The 24,245-nt window shown below is 36.0% G+C and overlaps 1 protein-coding gene across 29 annotated transcripts in view; it reads right to left on the bottom strand.

Moving 5' to 3' along the window:
- The window catches only part of KCNMA1 (potassium calcium-activated channel subfamily M alpha 1), a 415,621-nt gene that overhangs the window by 164,385 nt on the left and 226,991 nt on the right, over positions 1-24,245 (bottom strand). For all 29 annotated transcript variants that reach the window (XM_066554104.1, XM_066554103.1, XM_066554096.1 and 26 more), the window contains exons 4-5: positions 20,054-20,147; positions 19,039-19,150 (exon numbers count right to left, since the gene is read on the bottom strand). In XM_066554104.1, coding sequence (XP_066410201.1) covers positions 19,039-19,150; positions 20,054-20,147 — 206 coding nt within the window. The remainder of the gene's footprint in view (positions 1-19,038; positions 19,151-20,053; positions 20,148-24,245) is intronic.

The raw sequence follows: 24,245 nt of genomic DNA on the forward strand, positions 1-24,245 counted from the left end.
GCAATAGGGTATTCTCCTGTCTGTCAGACAGTTTTGCACTCTCTCTGCTGAACTGATGCTTTCCCCTGGATTAATATACAGAAGCAACCAGGATTAGCTACAGGTTGCAAACCCCAACTCAACCCCCTCCCCTCCAAAAAACTAGAATTTTCCCATTTTAAATCTTTAAAGGGAAAGGCAAGGCATGACAACTATACTTACACAATTTAAATGAGATTCTAATAAATAGAAACAGGAATTGGGATATTTCTTCATTCAACATGAGAGGTCAATTTGACAAGAGCAGCACCAAGCATTACACTGTTTCTCACAAATGAGATATGTAATGCCCATCTTACTGCCTTAGGCTGCTTTTTTTTTTTTAATAGACAATAGTATGTCCAAAATATTGGTGTAAGGGTTCAATACACAGAGATTCTATTTACCACTTCTATTCCTGACAAAGCATTCACCCACTTATCAGAACAGCATCTTCATCAAACCTATCAATGGCTACTTCCACTATAGATTTCATTAAGACCACACGGTTTACTTAAGTCAGAAAAATATCCCAGAATACATATTTAGGAACCTTTTTTGAGACACAGGATGGAGGGATGACTTTTAGGATGCAAAATAATCCCATTCTGAACATCTTCACAGAGTGCAGCAGAATTTTCTGAGATCTTACTCCCTGTAGATGGGCTTGAAAATGAAAGCTCAAAGAAAAATGACAAGAAGAAATAGAATGGGAAGAAAGGGATCTGTCATTCCTTGGAACCAACCCAGACAAAATATTTTTATACATTTCCCTACCTCTGTTATGCAATAGTACAAGTGGGGAGGAATAGCCTGCTGCATGAAAAAAAATCAATGCTCTATGACCAGGACAGTAAAACTACAATCAAGTTTAGAATAAATCTTTCTGCTGCACATTCCTTCAACTTGCTAATACTCCTTTTAAATGACAGCAGTTTCAACCAAAATTTCTTGATAACACCAACACTGCAGAATATTACATTCCATCCTTCAATAAAGACTGGATTATTTGATTCTAGGTGAACAATGAACCCCTTTGCTGGGGAGAGAGGAGTACATTGCATAAGTTTGAGAAAAAATTCTTCCTACAAAGCAACTGAAATACTGCAGCTTTTTTTTTTTAAGTTGAAAAATAAAACAGAATCTCTTTTTTAGAAGATACAGTAATATTAGCACCAGAGACAGCATAACAGTTCTGAAGAAAAAGTTCAGAGTTGTACCTTACCCCAGTATGAGCCGACCCTATAACAAGACACCAAGGAGTTTCGCAAAGTGCGCTGCTCTTCCTTTTCGGGGATATTATGTCCAGGTTTGACACGATATCCATTTTTGAACAATTCTCCATGAGATTTTTTACGCCTCCTAGTACTTTTGTACGTTTCTGTACGCGTGCCCCCAGAAGGGTTATGGTAGACTAAAATCTTGCTGGGAATCATGACTGTATCTTCAGCTCCAGAAGCACTGCAGGAAAGTACTGTGATGGAGTCCTCAGTCACAGCACTCACTAACAGCAAAGATGGTCATATATTTACCCTTCCTTTTGCTAATTCAGTGTCAACACGGAGAGACAGCTCAGAGTCCTTTCTTTAACAGAACTTCTCTTTGGGAGCAGATTTGTTTAACTGGACACAAGATAAAGTTCCCCTCTACTGGTTGTTATCAAAAGATAATGCAGTATAATCTAGTTCATTTCCGTTAGCTTGAAACAAACAGAACGAATTCAAATACAAAACTCAGCTTGACAAAACAGGCTATCACAAACTGGATAGGCAAAACAAATCACAGAAGCAAGCAGGCAGTGCAGATGCTCCTCTGATCCGAGATGTATTAGAGCTTAAAAGCCATCTTCTATCCGGATATTACCACATAAGCTTCTTTCAGATACATCAACGAACCACACCCATTGATTCAAAACCACAAACATGATGCTGTTCACTTGGAATGAACAAGTACTCTAGCAAAGAATATAGTTATTATAATATATGTACATAAAGGGAATTGTTTACTGTGTATTAGTTTCTTTGGCAAGTTCACATGTCTGTTTTCCAGTTAAAGTTAGTATGCAGAAGGCAGAGGTCACATAATCAGCCAACTCTTACAGGATTTATCCCAGATGAAATTAAAAAACCAACAAACACAACAACCCCTCCTCCAATCCCAGTTAATGACAACTATCTTACTGAAGGAAAAAGAATTCAAAACGAAACAATTTAGCCATCAAGCACAAGCTCAAATAATATAGTCCATAGCTCTGTCAAGCAGACTTGCTCTATGAATATTCACAAAACTGGAGTTTAGTTCAGTCAACTACCACCTTGTTCAATGGATAAAGCTCTACAAATCAAAAGTAATCATCCTCTTCCATTACATATGATAGATTTTCTTCATGATTTTTCCTGCTTTGAGCATAATACACAAACTTCATTGTGTAAAGCTATCTTCATTTTGAGGAATATGCTTATCGTTTCTTTTTTCTTTTCCTGTTTTTGGCCTCAGAAGACCCACAAATATAGCAATGCCATCTGGAGTACAATGCAAAGCAGACACAAAAATAGGCTGCACCATGTGCTTATATGAAATACACAGGATTTCAAAGCATTTTGGAAATGTTATTAAGGGGTGGACTGCCAAATATAAAGGGGATTGTAGTACACCGAAATTTCAAATTATAAGTAACATGCAGATAATGAAGCAAACTACTTCTGTGAGCCCTTTGCATTGTAACCTTAAACACAAAGTTCTTACAAACAACCTGGTTATGTTCCCACTGGTCACAACAGTCAGGTTCCACTCAGTCTATAGGGATGGGGTTTATGTCTGCATGTGACAAACATCCAAGATTTATCTGTGAGCACTTGAATCATTCCTGTTCAACTGAAAAGATTTGAATGGGGTAGTACTTATCTGTGCTCCTAATCACATCTTGTACAGCTCAAACTGAATGCACGTCTTACTTAACTTTTTGTAAGGCACACTATTTTCCTTTCTTTCTGTATTTCCTCTTGACTAGTATTATAATCTTGTTATTTTCCAATTTTAAACCTATCATTAGTGTACTTTATACTTAGTACAGCAAATGTTTGGGTGTAGAATCCATTTACCTTGAAAGCCTGGAATGTCTCTAAAGGAAAACAGGACCTAAGTAATAAATAGCAAGAGCCAAGCTGTTTAGTTTACATAACCTATTATTTTGGTTTTAACAATTTGACAGTATTCTTTAAACTCCTCAGCTTCCTGGCATAGCCAGTTTTTTATCAATTTCTTTTCGGTCAGTGCACTGCTTAATCTGTTGTATACATCAAAATTTGAAAACATAAATTAAATGACACAAACTAGGATTAAGTCTAAAGTAAACCTGCTCGACAAGTTTAAAAAAATGTATATAAATTTGAGCAGCAGCAGGATGATGGCGTATTGTGCTGAGAAGCATTCTTAACATCACAGCCAGCCACACAAAGCTACTGGTATTACCTTCCTGTGCAGACATTTCTGCTTTCCAAATTACTAGTTTTTTAGTACTTTGTTCTACAACTCAATTACCCAAGACAGCTTCTTGTTTTCAGTGACATTTAAAGTTTGCTACCATCTATAATATCAATCTATTACTTGGTCAATTTTTTTATATTAGATGTAAAATTAGATTGCAGAAAATTGTTGTCTGTAGACTAATTTTTTTTTTCAGTTATCCAGAAAAATACCTTTTAGGTATTCTAGCCTAGATGAACATCTGAGTGAAAGTCTGGAGTCCAATTAAGCACATGAAGGTGGTGCCATCAGTAGACTATCACTGTTTCTTACCCCTGTGAAGGACATGGTCCTTGGCCTCCTGGTCTGAGGTAGACCTAAAACTCCTAAGCCCTGAGTTATCAGAAGTACCTGAAAATTTGCAGTCTGCTCTGAAGTATTTAATCCAAACTAATCAACAAACATTTTGTTATAAAGAGCTCTAGAATGTCTTTTAACAACCTATTTTGCCTTCAATGAATTCAAGCTACTTACAAGTTAAGTTGTTCATATTTTCTACAGAAGCATAACCTTGAAGGACATCACTCCATGACCCTTCTTGAACTTGTCACAAAAATAGATTTACATGCTTATGGAAGTACTGCTATAATTGAATGACAACTTGCTTTCAAAGTCCATCCAAATGTGAAGCTATTAAGCTTAAAAATGCAGGAGAAGAAAGCAAGACTTGTCAGCAGCTAAGCTCCACTTTACCTTTGGCTATGCAGGGACTAAGGACTTGCTATATCATCTTGAAGGAGAGCAAGGGAAGATTAGATCCTGCCTCAGAAAACCAATGTAGTGAGTAGAAGTGGGTATCAAATTATTGTCCTTTAAACCACAGGTTAGACACGGGTGATGGATTTGCTGTGCTTTTGTGGGATGCTATTTGCTTATAGCTGTGCTCAAAACCTCAATCTGCAAAAAGCCACAAAACACAAGGAAACCTGCCAAGGAGAAACCTGCTGCAGAGAAAAATAACTGTGTTATATCTTGTGACTATTCTCTCCTTGAAAATTCATTTTTAATCTAATTTACAATAAGTGAACACAGAATTCTCCACATGCTACCTTTCCTCTCTTTTAAATTGCTGCTTCTGAAAGAACAATGTAAAAGCCATTTGCTGTACACAAAATGGCCCATAAAATTTTCATTGCTGCTATTTCAAAAATGGTGAAAGTATTATTCATAGGAAAAAAAACCAACTGAATAACCTGCTCTGTCTGAATTTAAAAGCTCTACAGGTTGGTCAACAACTACTTTTTAGTACAGCTTTGTAGCAACATCTATAGATTATGACAAAACCAGAATATAATGCTCATTCTGCCAAGAATTTACTACTCATTAATCTCACTAAATTATTTAGAAGGTAAATTTACAACCCAACCTTGAGTTCCTGAGAAAACGCATGTAGTTACATGTAGTTATTTATTTTTTAACTCCTAGTCCCAAAGTCTTAAGCTATTAAACCATTTTCAGAAAGCTTGGCATTAGCAAGAATAAAACCAGTCACTCAATATATAAACATTCATTTTCCTGCTTTACACCACTTCAGGCAACAACTGTGTCATCTTCCATAAACCAAGCACAGTGGTAAATGAAGAGCAGATCTTTGCATAAAACCAGGGAGCATTAACTTGTAAACATTTTATATTACAAAAGAAGTATTATCCCACCAAAGTGACATTGGTGCCATTTTTAACAATGATTGAAACCATGAAGAGAATAATAACCAGTGTTCATATTGACCTAGTGGGTAAAAAAAGAGTTAAGAAGGAAAATAATTTATTCAGCTCTCATTTTTCTATTTTTTTCATATTACATTTGTGTAATCCTTTCCAGATACTGTGATTCCATACTCAAAACAGATGGAAAATATGCCTTTTTTAATTCTGTGATTTGGGGAGAAAAGCATTAATTGTACACTTTACTGATGGTGCTACTAAAACCAAAATGACCCTTGAAATAAGAGGTTAAACCCCAGCAAGCTAACCTTGCAAAGAAGGTTGCCCAGGACGTTGGAAATTTGGAGGTTGCTTTCTAAAGTGACCATTACAACTCAATATAAAGAGGTTTCCCTTCCTGAAAAATCACACGTTAGCATCTTATATAATTTTCCCTGGCATTCATCAGGAACAAATTGCACTAAAATCAGGAATACGCTATTTTGAGAGGCTGTAACCATAGGGCAGAACAAATGATAAGAACAAAGGCAAAGGAAGGGCAAAGGCCAGATCTAAAGCCTGACTCATGCTGCAGGAGGTTGATTTAAAAAAAGCCTTGCAATTCTGCCTGTCTTTGCTCCCGTGAGTCACAAGGCACAGGCCATAACTGCCAAAGAAACAAGGAGCATGCTATGAAATGGGGCTTGACAAAGAGTCAAGTATTTCACTTCTAATCAACTGGTATGATATAATGCATCCTGTTCAGTGAGCCTCTTTAGCCTTTGAGTTGCACAAAGAAAATAGTCCAAGAATGGATACGAGCAGATACATACAGATTATTATGAGAAACCAGTTATGAAAATGATACACCACAAAATCCTGTATGTGATTATGACCCAGGTGCAAAAGACATTAATTCTATTTTCTGACCAGATAGATGAAAAATATTCAAAAAATATTTATGCTTGTCCTGGTAAAGCAATAGCCTTTAACTCAATGTACAGAATGATTCCTTGCATATTGTGCAAATTTATATTGTACAAACAATAAACAGAGTATTTCAGACCAGCTGTAGGATTAAGAACTTAGTCATAAAATTGCACAGAAATTAAAGATTATGGTGTTTTTCTTTCTGCAAACACAATTGTTGTATAGATCCATGCACCATGTTTCAGCAGCACTTAATTTCAGCCCAATCAGTACTAAAAAATAGTCTTCACCTCCTCAGCAGTGCATCATGTTTAAATACGAGGTCTGAGAACTGCAAGTGTCAATTCATCACTAAGAGTGAGTCAAGAATAAAGCCAGTAAAGGAAGGAGCATTTAAAACTCTTCTCTTCAAATTCACATTAGACATAGAATCTGTAATCTGCCTACTGAGAAGAAAATTCTCACATTTTTGGGTGCACAGAAATGCTTTCCCTTAAAGACTGATATTGCCCAATCAACAAGAGAAGATAGTGAAATTTCTGTGCACTATCAGAGTAGATCAGAGCCCGTGCCTAGAAAAGTAAGTGTCTGAAATTTTCCTAGAAAACTCTGTTCCTTACATCTATGTATCATTGGCTATTTTCCACTGAATGCAGCATATTTCTAAAAGGATTTGCCCCACATGCAATGATATAAAATTTTCTCTAGATTAATTTCCCAGGTGAGAGTGAACATGAAAGAATTCAGATGATATTTCCAGATGTTTCTGCTCTTACAGTGCTGATATCTGCACTGTGCTCTCAATAGGAAGGAAAGTGAAACAACACAGAAAATATAAAGAATCCCATCTCCTTTTAATTTATAATCACAATATTACACATGTAGAAACTCCATCATGATATATATTGCCTGCACACTAGCCACTATGAAAATAACTTTTTCTTCAAAGTTAGCACTGTCCCAACCACATTAGCCATTAAGAAACACTTCATTAATTATGCTTTAATAACTATCTAAATTTCAAATAATGAAATCGCATACAGTATCTATAAATTATATATCAACAACACAAATTTTAATATTTTCTAATAAAATATTTTGAATTTATTTACTTACATATTTAACTAATCACTTCTGTCCGTAATTAAAAATTGAACTTTTACACCCATTACCTACAGCAGCCCTAACATACATACATTGGTAAGAACCCCTTCAGGACATAGGATTTTTGGTATCAGGGAAGATGAATGTTGAATAGGAAACATTTTCAAAGGCTGCATTTTGAAAAAGAAAAATAAATAAATAAATGAATGTGAAGGTTGTGGAAGGTATTCAAACCATATTAGGAATTTATATTTATCTTGCTGTGATTCATTCTTCTGTTGTCACAACAATGCAATCAATACTAGAACTTCACTGGCTCCCTTGACTAACTTCAGAGAAAAGCATCCCAGAACAGAATTAAGTAAAATTGTGCAAACTGTTAAAATGTGGAAATAATCCTCACGTCACTTTCAGCAGACAATGTCAATGCTCTATTTGGCTACGAATATTCCAGCTAGCTCTCAGCAAAAAAAACCTTCTGCTGGGCTCTGCAGGTATGATCCACACGCCCAAGCCTAGTGCCAGCTGCCCTTACTCCCTGTCTTCAAGCAAATGACATTTTGGATGGCCAAGGGGCTGCAGGGTGGATGAATGAGACTGGCATTAACTGCTGGCTGCACAGGGCTTGGAAAGGCACCAGTGTAGCTCTGTAGTGCACCATGAGCTCACCCATTCACAAAAACTCCTGCAGTTTTGTAGGAAAACGTTCTACATGGTGTGGGGCTGATCAAAGAAAAATACAATCAGCAATTAGGAAGACAATAAAGCTGACAGATAATTTCTACAGAGAAGCAGAGTAACTATGTGATAATAGAGAACTAACGACTGGAGAGTTTTGAGTACCGCAGAAATCTCAAAAAAGCATTTTGCTCTCAGTCATCTGTGCTTTTAAGGGACTACAACAATTTACTTTTGATTATGAAGATTATGGTTGCTAGATGTCCCAACTTTAATGCAAAACCTCTTCAAATTGAACTTCACACTTCAGATAACAGACAGCTGATTCATTTCAGCTAAACATCCACAGTGATGCTTCAATATTCCTGTTTTGAATAAAACCAGCACTCCTTGAAGGATAGTGCTTAACAAAATGCTGTGTACTAAACCTGTCTATGTAGCACAGTTCCATCTGCCTTACTTTATAAAAGGTGATTTTAAAAGATGGCAAAATAATTTCCCTGTATAAGTCACCTCTAACTGCAACAATAAAATGGCTTTAGAAAGAAAGTTTCATAGCAGTTTTACTTAAGTGGAAGCCCTCCTTTTTCTAAGTTTTAATACTATTTTTAAATTAAGAGATGCATTATTCTCTTTTTGTATTTGCCCCATGTTATATATTTACTAGCAACAAACAAATGAAGTTGTGAAGTTAAATACACTGCTTTTCCCACATTCAGCTTTGAATCAAAGCACATCTGGGGAGATATCATAGGAAAACGTGCTTCCAGTAATGCAATTTTGAAGACAAGTTAAGCTTAGATATGTGAAACCTAAAATACCAAGAAAAACATAATTTTTTCACTTCATATCCCTTTATACATAACAAAGCAGAGAAGTTCACTAGATAGATTTAGAGAAAACTCTTTAATAACTATATAAAATTTATAAATACAATGTACTGACATTTACATAAACAATTCAAAACTAAATGCCTGAATGAAACAAAAATGCACTCCCAAGTTTAGCAGCGTCTTCTTTAACACTGTTACAAATTAAAAAGTTCCCTGAACAGAAGAAACTAAGAAAAGCAACAAAAAAGTTCCCAAAGGATGGAGATGTAAAGAATCTGTAAATCTTGGCCTCTGAGTATCATTAGATTTATTGGCAAACTTTCTGGCAATCCATTAGGTGAGCCTACTGCAGTGCAAGTAGCTATGGAAGAGTCAAAAACTTCAGAGATGTTTTTGTGGTGCAGAAATATGCCCTTCATTTTACAGATTGCTCTGATGTGTTTCTATTTTCATTTAGAATTGGAGATAGTATGACACTAAACACTGATTAAGGTGATAACAAGGTTAATGAAGGCTAAATATCTGTGGGTCAGCAGTGAATCAAGTGTAAACCCTGTATAATGAAAAAGTATCAACACACAAGTACTTGAGAATGTTAAGCATTCAAAAAAATTGATGTGAAACAAGTAGCAAAATGTGATAAACTATGAAGGATACTGTTCCCTTGACTTAAGTCAATATTGTATGAAACTGCCATATAAATACCCTGCAATTCAAAACTTCAGAAAAAGCCTTAAATATTTCAGCTGTAAGAACACTTCCCAAGTTTTCCCTCTCTATATGCTGTCTGACTTTGTAAAGCAAAATACTGCAACTGTGAAGACAGAATAGTGGATAAAGGAACAGATTTTCAGCCATCCAACTATTAATTCTGAAATGTCACATAAGCAGGAAGGTCAAAACTTAACAGATTCACGTAATATTCTGAGATGGAAGGGACCCACTAGGATCTCCCAGGTATATGGCCCATACAGGGACCAAGCCCACAGCCTTGGTGTTGCCAGCAGCAGGCTCTCACCAACTGCTCTTCTCATATTGACACCTGGAGCACTGAAGCACCAGAAGTCATCTTTCCTAATCCCGGTGGGGTTTGGACCTCTCAGGTGATGGTCAAGCAGTGCATGTAAATGACCATATTAATGAAGTTTCCCCTTTTGAATGTAGAATGATAACAAGAGTGAAAAAGCTTAAATCAAATTCTCTCTTGACTTTTCTTAGTTTCATATCTATAAAGTAGAGTGAGATAATTACCAAAAAATTACTGGAAGGATATGAATGATCCGATTTAAATAAAATTCCAGTCTCAGGTGAGTACATCAGTTCCATCAGAGCCCTTTGATATTCAGAAAAAACAGACACAGAAGAACTTTCTCAAGTCTAGTATGGAATTCTTAACTTCTAATCTTTCTAGTGAAAGCCCAACTATCTTTGCATCAGATTATATCAATTCCAGTCTCAACAGGATTTGCCTTTGATTAATTCAGTCTTGCAAAAACGTCAGGAGGAACACAGATATGCAGTTTGGGGTTTTTAATTACTTAAACTGAATAATGCATCTTTTCTTAATTCCACATAAACCCAGACTCACGCACCACAGAGCACACTAGAGCACACTAGGTGCTGAATTAATGAGAACTACACGGACACTGCAGTACTTTTGGTCCATGGTTTATAAAGTAAAATAGTTCCTTAGAGCAGTGTCACAGAAATTAGAAATGCAAAATGAGCCAAAGATCAAAAAGAGCAACAAGGAATCATGGAACTCATGTTAAAAATGCCAAAATATAAACTGTCATGTTCTAGGTATAAGGACTTCTAGTTTTGGATTTAGGCAGATATCAATTATATTATTTATATAGTTGCTTGTAAACAACAAGCATTCAAAATTCAAAGTTGAGCAGATCCCACTCAGCAACAAACTAACACAGATTCAAAATATTTTAAAAAATACAGCCAAAAAATCAATGGATGAAACTATCAGGGGAATAACTATGGCATAGTGTATAAAGACTAGACTGAATGCCTACAAGGAACTATACATATTAACATACCACCTGGGAGCCAAGACATGACATTTTATTTTGAACTGGTCTTTCAGCTGACATAAGATAAGAACCAGTCAAATTTAAAAAAAATAGAAACCAATCTAATCTCTCATATTACCATTAAAGAAAGTGTGCAAGTCAGTTACATGCTGCAGATAGTTCAAGAAAATTTAGAAATCATCTGACTGATGATAATGTGACACTAAAAGAAGCATTTTTAACTGCCCCTCATTCAAGTAAACACAAATGCCCAAAGACAGAATAAATAATTATGGGGTCCCTCAGCAGTTCAAGGGAAGGAGTTCTCTCCTCTTACAGTATTACTCCACATCTGATTAAAGAGAAAACTCAACAGTCCAGGTAACCTTTATTTAAGCAGAAGAACTTAATTACAGAGTCAGAAAGACCACTGAAACCATTAGAGAATCCAAATACAGCCATGAAGTAATTAAACTGATAATAAAAAGCAGGATAAAAGGAAAATAGTCTGGTTTTTGCACATCTAGTTATTGAGAACATATTTTAACTGGACAGAAAAAGGATATGGAGAGAAGAAAATTATGTAATATCTGTTAAGAAATGCAAATATTTTGCTATTAAAGGAAATTGCAGTGATTTGCTTTTCAGCATAAATCCTTTATACTTGCTTTACTATCCTTTTATTATCCTAGAGAGGAGTATGACTGAATTAAATCTGAGCAAAGTTAAAATCCATTATTAAAACAACTTCGAATTTAGCAGTCAATCTACAACAAAATAGCATTCTGTGTTTCTCAATCACTAAATCTGGCAGACTGATCTTTAATATTTATGGATTGATGTCCAGAAAAAACATGACATAGAAGACCAAGCAACGATGACAATAGATAATTTGGCTACACCAAGCTAAAGAAAAGTCTGGCTGCTTATGTTCCTTTGTATGAAATATACATAAAAACATCTTGGCTTACAGCCTACTACCTGAAAAACATATGCTGAAGAACATTAATATACCTGTAGAAGTTCTAAGTATTATAACCCTGAAAGAATACTAAGTATTCACTGAAGGGAGGGTTGGTTATATGACAAGGAAATCTTACTAGGAATTCAAATTCAGGTCACTTAGATGAAAATACTAATAATGTTTACTGTTCTTTAAAAAAAAAAAAATCCAGTCCAAAACACTAATATATTTTTTCCATTTACAAACAGCAGAACACAAAAACAATAAAACATTTATGAAATATATTAACCAACCACAGACTTGCTGCATTGCAAAGAATTTCAATCGTAGCATAGCATGACTAGAAACATGGTGGGCATTTCAGTAATGATGGAGAAAAAGCAGAAGTTTCCCATGAATATTTTATTTCAGAACTTAGAAAAAGCCAATCATGTAATGACTGCATACTTGCCTTCCTAATGTGACTAAGGAGACTAAGGAGAATGCAAATAAACACATCTGTTAAGCCAGACATTTCTAAGTCATCATGTCTGGGTAACTTGCATCCAATAGTTTTTAAAACTCTGTGGGCTACTTAGAGTTGGTTCTAGGCAAGTCTGGCACATGTAGTTTATAGAAGTTCCATAAAAAAGTTTATGTTATTTCCATAAGCTTAAAAGAAACAACCATGAGCCTATTACTTAATCTCAGACAAAACAAAGAAATCACTACAAAGTATTTGAGTAGTCAAGATAAGTAATTATTTTTAAGTATACATTTAGAAAAGCATCATATGCCATTTGCTTTTCCATTAAATGACATGTTTGAGTGACAGAGCTATAAATACTGATGTAATTTACTCGGCATTGCCATGGCACTCATTAAATGGACTAAGCCCCAGGGAGTCTTAAAATGTATATCTGGCATGTCTTCCCTGGAAGTCTAGTCAGGAATGTGTTCTTGACCTAAGTTATTTAATATTTCTATTAATCTTCTGCCTTATAATGCTAAGCAATGGTAAATGAGGATGAAATTCTTGGTAATGAAGAGAGTAAGTTAGTGACAACAGGGCTTGGAATCATGTACAGCAGGATGGCAACAAACAATATGCATTCATTTATAGGTAATATGTGCGTGAATTTAACTGTAAATTTAGGACTGGATAATTTTTTTTCTTCCACTGAAAGTACATTCTTGCTCAGTCAGGTTATAGATGAAAGAAGTCTAGTTAGTCCATCCAGCCTGGCAAATACAGTAGGAAACACTTTTTAAAGCTATATAGCTATTTTCAGCTATGATATTAAGAAGCTTTCAACAGCTTCTCAATATTCAAAAACTAGGACTACTTTTGGGCTAAGCCAGCCACTCATTCACTCATGGAAAAAAAAAAAAAAATCAAGATACCTCCCTGCCTATCACCCCTCCTCAAGAGAGCAGAATTGAAATCAGAATGTTATTGGGGTCATTTTTATGCGCAATGTTAAGTACCACTCACAGACAGAGGCAGAATGGGAGCAGTTGATTTAAATCATCCTGTTTGCTTTGATATCACAGAGGTAGGGAAGCAAGAACACAGTTTCTATGCATGTCAGATGACAGACACTAGTGACACGTGAAACCAGTGCTGTCCCTGTGTTTCTGCTCTGCTCCAGTGTCTTTTGACTACTTGTTTGACTTCTCATCAGTGGAGGAGAGAGAAGAGTATCGTCACAAACGAATGCAACAATATCCATAAAAATCTGTCCTGGATTAGCCAAATAAATACTTGTCACAAGGTTACCTTCTGGTCTTAACATTGCAGCAACTCAAATGCCCGTTGGGAAGAAAGTATTATTTTAACTAGGGCCCTATCAAAATATACATGCTCTGTGAAACCTGAACTGATTAAGGTGCCTAGAAAAAAAGCAAAAAAATTGTCTTCAATACAATGCCAATGTGATACAGTCCATTCAATGACAGATTACTGACAAATCACCAAGCACATTGAGCATTCAAAACTCTTTTAATTAAATTCCTTGATACCTGTTTGAAGGCATTTGAAGTGTAGAAAGAAATGTTACCCTATATAAAAGCAGTAAACATGCACACATACATAAAATAAAATTCTTCCAAGAAATTTTAGAGAATTTGGCTTCCATAATATATAAAATAATGCATAATTTAAGCAAAATGACCAAAAAAATACATTAAAGCTGTATAAAAGATGCTAGTTTTATAAGAAATATTGTAGAATTTGGATGTGCATTCAAAGATTCTACCAACAGATGGCAGAAATGCACAACACTTGAGAAAGTCATTGCAAATGACTGCAAATTTAAGGTGCTGAGCAAGGGAGCTTTGAGACCTGTAGATGCACCAAAATCCAGTAAATTAATGCGAAGTCAAAGTGGTCTCCCTATAACCAAGTTATCAGAGGGCTTGTTTGTGTCAGTGTAACTAAATTCCATTAAACTACCTAAGTTTTCCAAAAGGAATAAAGTGTTCTACAGATTCAAGTATGCTTTCAGGCTGAGCTGTTCTGTAGAGATTATGGCAAGAAAGTCTACAGGGCTTTCATGTAGAAAGCAACAAATGTTTTCATGTACAGATTTTCAGCCAAAGCGTCATCTTGACAAGCACTTGTTGGATGGGCAGAAGGCTTCACACCATCACCTTAACTACCTTAATAAGACACGTCTGATTTTTCACCAAAGTCATCTATCTCTAAACCAATTTCACTCTCTGATTCAACAAGAAAGCTGAATTTCCATCAGAGTTGTTGGAAATACTCTTCTCTGACCAGGCATTGATATTGAAACCACAAGTCTCATCCAAAATTAATTGACATGTCTCGAACAGGACCTGGACAGAATTGGAACAAACACTGGAAAAAAGAATCCCTTTCCCAAACTGCACTAATCACCACCTCAAGAGATTTGTTCACTATGCTTTGCATGTGTCTATATTTGCATCTGTTGCCTCTCTTCTTTACCCCACTATATATCTCTAATTAATTTTCTGAGAACAAAAGTACAGCATCAGCAGCAACTTAGACTAAAAGGCATGTCAGGGAATAAGGGTGAAGAAAAAAATCTTCCTGATAATAGAATTTATAAGAATCACACAGTTTCTATCACTTGATGTTCTGTACAGTAGAATAGATGAAACATACGGTCAGAAAAAGGAAGTAAGATTGTTTAAAAGACCTTTTCATCTTTAATTTCTGTGATTCAATATAAGACACTAAAAAATTCATATATTATGTTGTATTAATAACTTTGTATTAATCTCACAATCTAAGGCTGATTGTTTCTCATTCACATATTCTTGCAAATGTGAAGCCAAGATCATATTTCTTATGTTAAATCCCCCTCCAACAATACTATCAAGGCAATTTAGCTCAATACAGTCAGATCATAAAATCAATATTTCTTTTTTCATAAGAATACAAGTAGCTTATTAAAGGCATTTCAGTTATTTGAATTGGCTTTGCTATCACAGAATACAGAATAAGGGTTTTAAGTGTGTAAAGTGTTATTGAGTCTTTACTAAATAAAACTGGAAGACATTCACTTGTTGTAGGACTCTCCAATTTTTCAGACTGCAACCCACCCAAAGGAAAAAAGTTCTGAATCTGAAACTTAGCTAGGATACTCAAATTATGACAACTTTGTGGTTAAAAAAAACAACCAACCAAACTACAAAATTTACCATGCCATTATTTCTCCCATTGCAAATTATCTTTGCCAAACAACCCTTTTAGCCTACCTTCACTTAAACTATAAAAAAGTACACAAACTCAGCAATGCACGGAAATAATTTGGTTAAAGTTCACTGTCAAAATCACCTGTAAATCATTCTTCCCTTGGGAAGAGTCTCTCCACTCTGTAGAATCCTGCACCTGGAGAACTGTCCTACCACTATCAGAAAGTTGCTTGTACAGAGTTGTGCAAGCAATACATAGGATTTGATAAAGCACACTGTAGCTCATGAGCAAGTATCTGCACAAATGTTATTGTTTGCAAAACAGTGTTGGAAAAATGTCATGGGATCTAGATGAAAATGAGCATCCAAAAACACACTGATGTTCGTATCTGTACAGTTTTCAAGTCAGAACATAAGAAATTTTTATATAGCATGATAAAGCACTATACATCACTGAATTATACAGATTCATTAAAAATTTCTTTCCTATCTGTGCTTCCCCCAATTTTTCAATAATATGTAGCTCTTTCCATATACCAAATGGACTCTTTTCACGTGCTTCCTTTTCTTATGCTGTCCTCTGCATGCAAAAATGATACCACAGAAACCTTTTCTGAAAGCTTTACCAAATCTAAAAATCTGGTATTTTGCAGGTTTGAAGTGCTGTTTTGCCTTCATCTTTACTTTAGACATTGATCATAATGATATTCCTAGAAAACTTTTGAAAAAGTACAATCTCATCTGCCTTTCAATAGCAAATGTTGTCTGCAAACTGGAATCCAGGTAGAAGACTAGATTTGAAACATCCTCTATGAATACTGATTGAAAATTTAATTCATATACAGCATTTCAAGATGCAAAAATATATGTAAAGAACAGCTGAATACAAAAGAGTATCAGGGAAAGGAGAAGGCTTCTAAGAGCTGCCTAATAGGTGAATGATGGCATTTCTGAGCTGGCATAAGAACAGAAAAAATCTACTGGCTTTCCACTTCTCTATGGGATCAGATGATACATCCAGAGCATGTCCTCTGCTATGCTTCTCATCTTTCTGTAAGCAATTACTGCTCCAAAGGCAAAGTTTATTATTTATTTAGGATAGTTTGGTTTCTTTAAAATACTGCTCAAACTGTGGGTCTATAGGGATACTAGTCAGTTAGCTAAAGCAGGACAGCTCTTGCAGAATTGGGCATTCAGAGAGCCACTTGGGAACTTGGATTCTGCCAAGTACTTCAATGAACTCATTACAGCTGACTGACATGAATCAATAATGAAATAAACTGGAAAGACCCTGATGCACAATACATTCCAGAGGGTGCATTTTATTTTGGCTCCTAAATGATCCTGAAATCTAAAGCGTACAAAGGAAACCTGCTAAATCATTAAGAAATTGTTAAAATGTGCCAATGTTGAATGATTTTTGCCTCACTAAAAGGCAAACCTCCCTGCTAATCCTACATACACATGGGGACAACTTGTGCAAAACCCACAACTTATTTGTTCTGAATCCCCCTCAGCAGAAGGACATCTCTCTCAGTTACAATATTTATATAAAGAAAAAGGCAAAGTAGCCATCTAACCTGAAACTAAATAATATGGTCTAAACACACTCCCTTCCCCCCTACTCACACACTCAGTCCTACCAAGGTATTACCTATGCATATGATTTGAGCTCTACAGGTAGTAAATTTGGCCATCCCTTTCAAAGGTGTAAAAAGGAATATACAGGCATCATTAATACGCTTTGATATATTCACTTAAAAATTCTTTCATCACAGCTTCTCAAAATACCTTGCTGGTCTAAATTAAAGCTATGTTAGGTTTCCAAACAATTCACATTTTTGAATTAGCGAATGATTTCACTCAGGATGATTTATCTAAAATGAAAACCCCTCTGGAAGCAGGTGCAAAGCTAAAACATTGTAAATATGTTATTCCTAAGATGACCACATTAAAAAACACATCAGTTTTTTGCCTCAGCAGGTGATACATGTCTCAGGGGAACTCCACAAGGAAACAGGCAAAGTGGGGCTATAAACAAGAAATCAAGATAAAGTGACATTGGTGTCATTAAGAGATATGGAAATTCTTTCAACCCTATGAGTGCTCAACTCTTCCTGAAAACTGACATAAAACTTATGAAATCCATGCAGCAGAAACTGCTAAATGTGCAAATGCTCTCATTATCCCTGTCAGTACCGTTAGCTGGATTGCTGTGTCACCGTGAGTCAGTCAATTACGCAGTCACTTTCATGAAGGGTATTCATTCCAAATAATTATCTCTGCCTCATTTCCCAGAGTTTGTGGTCTTGCTACTTTCTCATTTCATATTCCTTTTCAATGGATTCTGTGATTCTATTTATTCTCTCAGATAGACTTAATCTCCAAGGATTTCAGTCTCAAAGTTTTTGGGAAACTCTGATACATCCCATACAGGAGTGAAAATCTAATTCACATAATGCAAGGAATCTGAGATAAAGTTATAGCTACTGAAATCGGCAATTTTCTTTCAAGGATAAGGATGTTTTTTACTTACATACCTTCTTTTTAAATTTTATTTCCTAACATAATGTGGAGCTGTATGACATTTTCTCTTTCAAAAAGCCTTACTTAGTTTTCCATGTATGACAGAAATGATATGTGATAAAGAGAGTAATCATATGAGGATGTGTAGTGATCTTTCTGGCTATTTTACTGCTTTCTTCCCTGGCATACTAATAACCACTGATATGACCTTTACTGTGGTTATAAATTTACTGATCTCTTTCCATAAAAAAAAATTCATCAATAATTTTTGCATCTTTGCACTTCTATATTAAGATGAAAATGTTAAAAGACTATTGAAGACCCTCTGGTTCATTTTATTTTCCATATGAAACATTTAATATAAGTATTTTCTTCAGTTTTCAGGGACAATGAGTGCCTGTATTTTTGGAGGAATGAATTGCCAAACTGTGAGGTTTCATATGTTGTCTAAAGACATGCCATTTTTAGGATGTTTTCTCTGAATAAAAAACTCACATTTGACGTTCATTTTTCCAAAGGAAAGTGCTTATAACACTTGTCCAAGAAAATCCATTTGGCACACTGTGGATGTTTTTTAATTGAGTGTCCTCTCTATTTCATTTTGCATTCCCTTTTACATGTGGCATACCTTTTCTAATGCATTCCCAGCAGTCCAGCAAAAATATTAAGTGTCTAAATGTATCTCCCAAACCAGTCACTTCAGTGGATTCAAAATTTAGCCACACTGGCTTAAAAAATGCAATGAGAATACATTGATTTCATTGTTGACAATGATCCATGGCAATCCAGTTCAGTGAATGAAAGATCTAGATCATCTGTTCAGGTTGTGAGCTCAGACAAATCAAATTCATGGTTTGATAAAGGCAGGCTACTGTTACACAGTACTTCCAAAATGGAGTTCTCCACCACCTAGAGTAGGAGATTATACTAAAGAGTTGAAAACAAAACCAATATAGTAAGTGCTTTTTCTGACAAAATCCACCTTTCTGCTTAAAATTCACTTTGAAAATTACTTTGGAAACATTCTTCTATTTACACAATGACATAAGATCAACAGATTCTCCACCCAAATGTGCAAAGCTGAAGTAATTTTATAACAAACATTTTAAAGGTTAAACTATTTTACTTACCAAGCCAACTTCTGTTTAAATATACTGACACAAACACTGGAGGGACCGTGAAGAAGTCTACCACTGAGTTAACTTCTAGCCAAAACCATAGCTTGTCATTGGCTGCTATAAACTGGAAAGAAAAAAAAAAGAGGGGAAGAGATGAAAGAATCAGATTATTATCATGCTGCAGGTATCTGATTTGCAGGTATCTGTTCTAAAATATTAAACCCAGAAGTTAATTTAGTAACTGATGTTTTAGGTCAGTCCAGACAAAACACGGAAAAAAGTCTGTATTGCGAATTTCTTGATAATAACACTGAGACTAAAATGAAAGGTCTAACTAGAGAGATAGATCATCTATGTTATCAGTTGTAGTATCTGTGCTAAAAATACTTTTTCCACATTTGTTGACAATGTATCAGTAATATTAGAAAAGTGTAGGCAAGTATTTGGAAGTATATCACCTTTGTTCCAGCATACCAAATATGCTGGTGGTAGTCTTATCATGCATTTGGTGTTCACAAATTTCTCAATACAGAGCTGTTTACAGAGTCCCATTATTACAAGTCCAGAGGAGATGAGCAGGGTGACTCCTACAAGGCATAATTCAGGACTGCAGCACTTCAGGCATGTGGTCATTTCTCTCTCCTGAATACAAAATTGGCCCTGGGAAACTGGCAAGCTTAGATGCCAAGGGCATCATAGTCAGAACTTGCCTATGTGCTTAAATAAGGTGAAACTGCCATTTGCATTTGATTAATAATTAAAAAATAATTGAAACATTTGCTTTATATAAATATTAAATGTTAAAATACAAATAAAGGGAAAAAATGAGTGTATCATGAAGATATTTAACGGAGCAGATTTATCTGTCTTAAAACTTTGACTTACACATTTCAAAACCATGGTCATATTCTTTGCATTAAAGAAGATATTGTCTTTCTTTCAAAGAAAATACAATCTCTATTTCAATCTCCATATACAGCAGCTGCCTTCCCTCCCTGCCTCCTGCTACCAAAGAGACATTACTTACACGCAAGCCGAAGTAGAGTAGGAAGAACACATTGAAAGCCATGTCGATCTGTAATGTGAAATCTTTGTAGAAATTCTGGCAGGATTCTATTGGGCTATTTGAAAGACAAAGAAATCAGAATAAACTGTCAATATGTGAGTTTCTACTCTGCTGAGAATTGTTTGCATTTCATTAAAGACCTTGATCCAGAAATCATGTTTCTGTTTTCCAGTCGTTTACTAGATACAAGCAAGCATTTCAAAGGAACTATTTCATTCATTCAGTTAGTCATTCATACAGTATTCATATTCACCTCCTCAGGTAATATTTGAGAATTAACATGCAGATACCTTTAGGAGAGGACAAGCAGGAGAATACCTCAGGATTGCTTAACCCCACATTAACCCTTAAAGAACTGACTTCTTTCTAAAGGACACACCTATGATACTTTAGGAAGAAATCTAACAAGTACACAGGTAGAGTGAAACATTACATCCTTTTAATTCATAAAACCTTTAAAAAAATAGTTGCTTAGGAATACATTACCCAATAGCAACCTGGAGTACTTAGTCTTGTAGAATCCCTTGTTTATAAAAAGTTGATTGGATTTTTTTTTTCTTTTTCTCACTTTTTTTTTTTTGTATGGCCATTTAATGTACTTTATGTACAGTACTATGAACTGAGTAGAAAAGCAGCATAGCCCACTGGTAAAATTAAATAACAAAATAAATTGAAGAATTTGAAGCAGTACTCTAAGGGTTAATTTCTGCATGCAGGTTAATTAAAATACCCTTGTGTCTCTCAGGCAGCCATTGCAAATTTTAGCTTCTTATTTTATGCTCTATTTGACAGTGGGACAGATCCAAAGCTTGCTCTATACAAACTGGTACTTTATAAATATACTTTTATCTAAGGAAGGTGGTAGCTTCCATAAGTATCATCAGTGATTTATTTGTAAGGTTTCTAAAACAGGTTGTTGAAGCCACAGTCCAATGTTGTAGTCATAGACCAAAGTGAAAATCATGTCCCAATATATGTTGATGTATATACTATATATACATAATGTCCCACCATATATACATATATATACACACATATATTGCAAATGATCATGTGTTCATCACAAGTATAATAGAGGGAAACTAGAACATAGATCATTTGAACATTCGGAGCCCTAGAAAACTCCCTTTAGAAAAGCAGAAATTTGTTGGCTTTCTAGATCAAATAAATCACTGAACATGAATGTAATACCAGTTAGTATAGCAGTAGTTCTGCAAATATAATGCTAGACTGCTCAACAAGCAAGATTCTATGCGTTATGAATGTCAGGTACCTAACTTAAGGCATAAAGGAAATTACCTGGACTACCAGGTCATTACACATGCAGCCAGATTTTCCATTCCTTGTATACATTTCAGGTCAAACAAGTTAATTACAGCATGCTCTCTCCTGTCTCTAGATGCATGAATGTATACAGCAAAATTCTCCTTGATGTAAAATAGCTTCATATTTTAAGAAGCTTCAGTGCTATAGGAAATTGTATTAAAACTGTTTTTCAAAGGCTATTTGAAAGGCATTGAAGTTATGAGACACTTCTGTTATAGTTCAAATAGAATTGATTTACAAGAGCAGGGAGAAGGGAAGAGAAGCCATATGTTAACATACAGGAGAGCAGACAATAGCCCATATTTACAAACACAGTTTTAGCTACAAAAACACTGGATGTAATTTGAGAACCCAACTGGATAATTTTCTGTAAGACACTAATGAGAACAAAGGATTTTGTCAAAATAAGGAAGGCCACACACTGAGTCACGGTGCACCCTACCAACAGGAAATACAGAGGAACGTTCGAACCAACAACCCTGCACCAACCCTTAACTCCGGGTTAGGTTCCTGCAAAAGCTGGAGAAATTCACTGAAATTCACTAATGGACTGCAGAGGCTTATAAGCAGGATAGAGAGCAATTTTTAGTTAAGGTCAGCTAAGGTTGCAGCTAACAGCTCTACTTTTGTGTCACTATCCTTTACAAAAACCTACAAGATCTGACAAATTATCTAATGCATAATAAATCTTTTTTTCGGCAAAACACTTAGCCCAATGGATGACAATTCTAATTTGTGACTTTTGTTCATCTAATAGCAAAACCACTGTTTCTCCTAGTCATATCCTTTAAACTTCCTTCATTTCAGAGAGCATCCCTCTCTTTCAATATTTAAGTTGTCCATTTCAAAGACAAACACAGCATCCTTCTTTTTTATTTCAAATGATGATTTTGTCAGAAGGGCATGACATTGAAGAAATTATCCATTTTTTCACAGATGGATTATAAAAGATTTTAAACATTCTAAATTAAACTTTCAGTTTGGATTTTTTATTTTTCTTCTCACCAGTAGCTGACATCTGAGCTGGTAGAAAAATAGGGTCACTAATGTTTATCGTTGCACAATTCTGCAGAAAGCCAACTTGAAACTTGTCTTTACACCAAGTTTCCCAACACCAGAAGTGCTGCAAGTACTTCTTAGTAGTGCACAAGGGTCTCCAGGACCAGTAATAATAGTAATAAAACTTCTTGGTTTATATTAAAATCATATGGCATATCCTAGGGGATTTCACCCCATTAGGGCAGCAAAGGTTTCACTTCTGAAAAAGGCAACAGACTATTAGAATTGTTTTTACTCCCCTTCCATGCATGGTTTCATACATTTATACCACAAAAAGACAGAAGAAACTATGATAAAATCAATGAAATAGCATACTAGCAATGAGAGGAAAGATTTCATATAACTGGATAAAATTTACAGTAATGATGGAACTGTAAATGCAATGGGCACCTCCCCCTAAAAGAAGTGGCAGGATCAATACTCCAACAACTGGCATGCACATCTGGTAAATCAGCCAGCTAGGGAAGGAACCCCACCAGAGCTGTTTTTCTGAACAGAGAAGGACTGGTGTCTGCTGTGACAATAGGAGGTTATCTTGGGCACAGCAATCACAAAACAATAGATTTTGATTTTTGTTGAAATAATGAGGGGGGCCAGCAGGACTCCCAGAGGGCAGGCTTTGGCCTGTTTATGATGCTGGTTGAGAAAGACCCTTGGGATGCAGTCCTGAAGGGCAAAGGAGTCCAGGAAGGCTGGACATGATTCAAGATGGAAATTTTAAACGCACTGAAGCAGGCGATCCCTAGGTGTCAAAAGATGAGCAGGGAAGACCATCAGCCTGGCTGAATAGAGAACTTTAGCTGGAATTCAGGAATAAAAGTGCATCATCTTTGGAAGAAGGGCCAGGCAACTCAGGAGGGCTTCAAGGATGTTGTGAGGCTATGCAGGGAGAGAACTAGAAGGGCCAAAGCCCAACTAGAACTAAATCTGGTTACTGGCATAACAGAAAATTAAAAAAAAAAACATTTCTAGAAATGCATTAGCAACACAAGGAGAGCTAAGTAGAATCTCCATCTTTTATTGGACGTGGGGGAAACATAATGCAAAGAATGAGAAGTCTGGGGTACTTAATACCTGCTTTGCAGTCTTTAATAGTAAGAGCAGCTGTTCTCAGGGTATCCAGTGCCCTGAGCTGGAAGATAGATGGGGAGCAGAATGAAGCCCCCACAATCCAAGGGGAAATGGTCAGTAAAATACTACACCATTTAGAATAAATCAAAAGGGCTGCATGGAATCCACCCAAAGAAACTGAGGGGGGTGGCAGAAGTGCTCACCAAGCTATTTTCCATCATTCCAGACCTGGTTAACTGGAGAGGTCCCACCTCACAGGAACTTAAGAAATATGACACCCATCTACAAGAAGGATCAGGAAGAGGATTCATGCAACTACAAGCCTGTCAGCCTGACCTTGGTGATGGGGAAGGTCATGGGGCACAACATCTTCAGCCAGCACAGAGCACATGTAGGACACCACAGGATCAGGTCCAGCCTGTTCGTGTTTATGAAAGGCAGTGCAGCTTGACCAATCTGATCTCCTTCTAAGGTGACTTGCTTGGTGGATGAGGGAAAGGCTGTGAAGGCTATCCAGACTTTAGTCAAGCTTTTTACACCAATTCCCACAGCATTCTGTTGGAGAAACTGGCTGCTCATAGCTTGGACTAGCTGGGTGAAAGACAGGCTGGATGGCTGAGCCCAAGGAGTGTAGCAAATATCTTGATCTATAATCTGGTCAAGGGAATTGAGTGAGTCCTCAGTAAGCTCACAGATG

Source organism: Molothrus aeneus, chromosome 8 (genome assembly GCF_037042795.1).
Source record: "Molothrus aeneus isolate 106 chromosome 8, BPBGC_Maene_1.0, whole genome shotgun sequence".
Taxonomy (NCBI): domain Eukaryota; kingdom Metazoa; phylum Chordata; class Aves; order Passeriformes; family Icteridae; genus Molothrus; species Molothrus aeneus.